The sequence below is a fragment of the Crocodylus porosus genome, unplaced genomic scaffold (genome assembly GCF_001723895.1).
Source record: "Crocodylus porosus isolate Cpor-Errol unplaced genomic scaffold, CroPor_comp1, whole genome shotgun sequence".
NCBI lineage: Eukaryota > Metazoa > Chordata > Crocodylia > Crocodylidae > Crocodylus > Crocodylus porosus.
Window position 1 is genome coordinate 30625950 of NW_017728949.1, and position 5917 is coordinate 30631866.

The 5917-nt window shown below is 36.4% G+C and overlaps 1 protein-coding gene across 1 annotated transcript in view; it reads right to left on the reverse strand.

Annotated features, from left to right (window-relative positions):
• The window catches only part of GULP1 (GULP, engulfment adaptor PTB domain containing 1), a 47848-nt gene that overhangs the window by 33090 nt on the left and 8841 nt on the right, over window positions 1-5917 (reverse strand). The window contains exons 4-5 of the mRNA XM_019553525.1: window positions 3789-3905; window positions 3377-3469 (exon numbers count right to left, since the gene is read on the reverse strand). Of these exons, the coding sequence (XP_019409070.1) occupies window positions 3377-3469; window positions 3789-3905 (210 nt within the window). The remainder of the gene's footprint in view (window positions 1-3376; window positions 3470-3788; window positions 3906-5917) is intronic.

Sequence of the window (5917 nt, forward strand, 5' to 3'; positions counted from 1 at the left end):
TTGGTAAGGCTGCCCCACTTGCCTCAGGCTGCTCAGCTCAGCCGCAGAGCTCCTGCTCCTGCGGCAGCCAGAAGGGAACTGTGAGGCAGGCTCCGGCCTAAGCTGTTTATAAAGGCCGGGCCCTGCCCCCTTCTGGCCACGTGACCCAGCTGGTCACCCTGGCAACCGGCACCTGGGCTGCCTGGGTGATTGGCAGCTCTGCCAATCACCCTCACAGTCACGGGGCACCTGCGTGACTCTGTGACAACTATCTTAAATACAAGATGTGACAAAAACCCCATATTTACAGTTTTGAGTGATTTTGTTTTTTGATATATAATGTAAATAACTTTATTCACAATATACTCACAGCACAAACCTGTTCCACATTTGACACTTCAACATTTTAGAAGTGATTAGCAGGTTACTAAAAGGTGGCATTTTCCTGAGCTAGATATTCAGGTTTTTGAAAAAACATTTAGCTTAGAATGTTAAATTTTCAGGAGATGAAAAGTGGTACTAGTTATGAAGACAACACAAGAAAGGTCTGTAGTGTCATTTTTCAAGTAACACAAGAAATATCTATTATGTCATTTTCCTATTTCATGCATTTCAAATAAACAAGCAAACAGATTTTCCAGTCATCAGATCTATATTATTTTAACAAAGAAATTTTAAAATATTAATTAAAGCAGTTTTAGTAAGGCCCTGAAATTCCCTTTTATTACTGTTTTACTAACATGATCACTTTTTATTCATAGAAATGAATGGAGAACATAAGAAAATCTAAGTTCATTACACACACACTGTTGTAAAACCTTGCCATTTTGATTAGTAATCCATGTTGATGCCTTCTCTAAGGCTAATTAGTCAGTGCAGAACTTGTGAAGTCCTTAGTACTCCTTTCAATTACAAAGAGAGTTGATGCTGTTCAGCATTTTGTAATAGCTCTGAATGTGTTTCCCATTACCAATATATGTTTAACGAATGATGTATACAAATCTCTGATGGTCCACTGTATTTTATAATTTTCTTTTCTTCATCCATATGTATTTCACAAACTTACCTGCTCATAATATTATGAAGTTAATACAAACTACACTTGTGTTACCAAAAATCTTCAGATGGATTTTGCTTATAGACTTGCATCTCTTAATGTCCACATATATGATCCAAAAAATTGGCCTATTCAAATTCAGTTCAAAATAGCTGTACTTGAGGACCACTTAGGGTATGGTGTGAAAGATACAGTTGTTGATAGGGTGGCCCTAAACCTGGGTTTGAATTAAGAGGTTTGTTTTTTTAGCTGCTTCTATATTGTTTTTGAGTGAATGAGATACACTGTTATTTTACTTGATTATTTACGAAGTCTAGCTGGAAGAACTAAATTAATATATTAACATTTCGACTAAGTAGTTGGTCTCGCTGCAATTCAAAATATTATAAGGAAGCTCAACAGTTTTGCATGGGATTTCATTCTCAATATTAAACTTAAATAAATAATACATATTTACATTTGAAACTCAATATACTGGAGGCAATCTTTCAAAAATACAATAGCTAGTAATTAAATGGGAATCGCATTGTAATTGTGATATACAATGCCTGTGCTCATTATTTGTGCCAGAAAATAACGAGAAGAAAATGGACTTTAACTATATAACAATATCCTTAAGAATAAATAAAGAATAGGTTCTCTCATAGATATTCTAGGACAAACATTATGTTTGTCCTACTGTGTTAAATTCAATTCTCAGAACAATATGCCAGAAGTCAAATTTAAACAAAACACATATCACATTATCATACCCAAGAAGAGAATTTAGCTACTAAAGTACTGCAATTTACAATATTGCCCCAGTCTAAAATTTGGACCCCAATGTGCAAAACATAGTGACAATTTATTCCTGCCCTAAAGAGCTATACAGGTTTCCTTTCTTTCTTTCTTCACTTTATTATTCTTATGTTCCTGTTACGTTTTGCTACATAAAACTTCCAATTCCTTTACGAAAGCTACTTGAAGAACAATTTATCTATCGCAGTGTTACTATAAAATCTTATGAGACTGATTGAATGCTTTTGTTAAAAATAAAAATTTAGTTTCTGATGCCTGAGGTTAGTAGTGTTGCTTGACTATATAATAAGTAAAAAGACAAACATAATTTGCAGGTTGGTGCGATTAGAATAAATCTTTTTGAAAAGGAAGATATTTATAATTACAATTTACTACTGTATCCACCTACTACAATAAAACTCAGTGATCATAGTACTTTTTATTGAGACTTCATTGTAGTGGTAATGGCAATATTGATAAGTCACTGTTGCCAGTATAAAGGTATTTTGGTTGTCTTCACAGATCAAAATCTTAATATATTCTTAAGACTTGAAATGGGTATAATAAAATTCCAGCAAGAAAGAAAAGATAAAAAAATTAAACAAGATTAATGCTAGGTTGCACAGGTGTCAATTTAAACAGAGTGCATTGATTTAAAATGTTTGGATGATTCTGCCATTCCAAATAACTCAAATGAAAATAAAACTGGCATATTATTATTCTAGTTTTGATATTTTGAAAAAAAAGAGCTTAAAATGGTAAAATCCTACTTACGTAGGGCCAGGATATCACCTTTTATCATAAGTATTTGTAATGCATACGTTAGGAAGATTTTTACAGCTACTTTTAATTTGTATGTAATAAATCATAACAGCTTTGGGGCCATGAGGGTCAGTATATGTACTTTTGATAGTTAAAACTTAGTATTTAATTTAGTCTGTATATCTGTCATGTAAACACTGTATCATCATCAGCATTTAACGATACTGAAGAATATAAAACATTTTTATGGGTAAGGAATTTCACTTTACTTAATCATATCTAGCATACCAAACATATCTACTTATTTACATGAAGGACTCTAATGGCTCCCCAGCTTGATGATTCTATTAGGAAAAATGAGAATAAAAACTGTTAGAATAAGAAGTTACATACAAACCAATATTATAAGTAACTATATCTTCATAACACAAAGAAAGAAAGAAAAAAATTGAGTTATAAAGCTCTGTGTTGCTACTCCCAATCACATCTTTTAGAAGCAGAATATAGATCTTCATCCTTAGTTGGTCTGCAAGACTTCTGCTTAGGGTCCTAAGAAAAGTAAGTACTGTGTTCATACATACACTGACACAAGAAAAGGGATAACAAACATTTACACTCTTTTTTTGCTTTTTTTCTTTTTTGTTTGCTTGTCACAAATCGTACTGTGACTTAAATGTAGAATCATTACATGTTGATTATAATAATAAAAATAGGGTGGATACTAAAGTTATTGCCCAGATTATAACAATTTTGAATTACACCCATGTCAGTTGTAGAAAACAGTTATGTCCATGTACTTACTGGAGATGTATGCACTTGATTTATTCTTAATTGATTCTCCAAATCTTGTACCTTATTTTTCAATTCTATATTTTCTGTTTCTAGTTCTTGAATCTAGAAAATAAACAATTATTGTAATAGCTAGTGAAGGATTTATCCTCTGACAGCCAATCTAAACTACAAAATATGAGTAAGAGATTTATATATTTCAGTTAAATAAATGACCAAAAAGTTCATTATGGTGTTTAAAAATTGATCTGAAAGCCTTAGTTTATTTTTCATTATAACACACATTTTAAGTACTTATGTGGTTACAGGATGACACACTGTTTCTTCACAGGATCTTAGTTTTAGTTTGAGTTTCTTACTAATAGTCTTTGGTGTAGTATTACAATATAAGCTTTTATACAAAAAGAGAGAGAGAATAACTTACTCTTTTCTGTAACCCTGCAATCTGTTTTCTTGTTTCAACATCTTTTCCACCAGATTCCAGAAATTTCCTGTAAGCCAGGTCAAATGCTTGACCAATTGTTAAAGTTATTTCTTCAGCCTTTAGACAGAATAAAATATTAAATTATCACATTAAGAATATTCTATATATCTTTCATTTAAAAGGATCACAAAGGATTCTACATATTGTATAGTGGACACAGGGATTACTTCACCCACCATTCAAATAGAAGTCAACTCTGAAAAGAAGCATGGCAGCCATTTTGCAGGAGAAAACATATGTAATATTTCCAAGGAAGGTAATTGAAGAATAATTTATGCAAGTACATAGGGGAGACTACAGTAGGCAGAATGTAATTACCGAGTTTCCAATGTAAATCATACTACTTTTAAGTTTTTAAGCAGCATGTATGGATTTGGCATCCTGCATTTCTATAACATTAAAGTCCTCAACTGACTGTTGGCTAATTCTTTTTCTAATTAAATGAATAATTTTAACATTATGGAATGATCAGTTATTTTACATCGCTTACGCAATTAGGTTTCAAAAGCTGTTTCATATAAAATAATTTAGGCCCTCAATTGGCATATAACAGAACTTTAGGCCCTCAATTGGCCTTCGTAACAGTATGTCTATGTCTAAATACTGTAGGTCACAAATGTCAGATCAAAAAAATCAGTGTATGTATTTTCATATAGGCAAATAAAGTGATACTTTAGTTTCTCTTTCAAGTTTGAGAACTAAATACACGATTTTATTTCCATCCTAATTAAAAATAGTTTTACTTAGGATAACTATTGTCAAAGAAATCATGCAATCCAATATATTCTTTAAATATTTAAAGCTGTGATTCTCAACCAGGTCCTTTTAAAGATGACATGTGGGGGCTGTATAATATTAACACTGTTAGGTGTGGAAACACCTACACATGATTCACAAGATAAATTCATAGTGAACAAAACATTCTGACCTGTTATGGTCTTATCTGAATTCTTTTTAAATGGAAGAGAGAGTTCTTGTTGTTTATTTTTTGGTGGTCAAGAAACAAGTGAAAGCTAAAAGCTGGCATTTTTCAAGAGATGACATGGGTCTAATGATGGGTCCTTTGTCTCTAAAAAGGTTGAGAATCTAAGCTTTAGGAAATGTGGTGAATTATATTGGTCACTAGGGCTGTGCGAAGCTTCAGTAGCCAATTTGATTTAGAGGAGATTCGGCTTCATTCGGTGGACAAATCTCCGAATCTGAATTGAATCAGGAGACCCATTAAAGGGTCCAAATCAAATCTGAAGCCTCTGAATCGATTTGGAAAAGATTCGGAGGGATTCAGGGATTTAGACTGGCGGGGGAGAAGCAGGAACAGCCAGGTGACTGCAGGTTCTCCCATGGCTCCTCTGGCTGTGGCCCCCTCTCCTCAGGCAGGGGGAGCCACAGGAGAAGCTCCCATGGCTGTCCTGCCTGGCCCTTAAAAATAGAAAAAAAACCCAGCCCTGCACTGCACGGGGGCAAGGGGGGGGGGGAAGGGCTCTACCATGAGCCCTCAGAGGCCCTGTTCACCACTGCCAGAGCCAGTGAGTTGTTGTTTGTTTTTTTAATTTGCTGGGATGCTGGGGCAGGGCAGGGCAGCCACCAGGGCGGGGCTGGGCAGGGGGGGTGACTGGGGAGCAGGGGTTGTGTGGAGGGACTCTGCCAGGAAGCCTCAGAGCCCCCACAGCAGCTGAGGACTTGTGGCAGAGCCCCCCACGCAGTGTGGGCCAGTAGGAGGCAGCAGATATGACCCCCTGCTTGGCACCCATGTGGGAGCCCTCCAATGGCATGGTGTAGTACGGCTTGGCAGGGTGCTGCACACTGTCTGGGAGCTGGGCCCACCAGGGCTGAGTGCTGCCGGGCTCCAGGTGACACATGGAGCCGCCCCAGCTCAGAGACAGCGTGCAGCACCTTGCCAAGCTGCACTGCACCCACACCATGGGGCAGCTGCTGCATGGGTGGCAAGTGGGAAGGATGATTCCTACTGATCCCCACTGCGTGGGGTGGGGCTCTTCCATGAGTGCCTAGAGGCCCTGATCACTGCTGCCAGAGCTGGTGAGTGAGAGGCTTTTTTTTTTTTTTTTAAA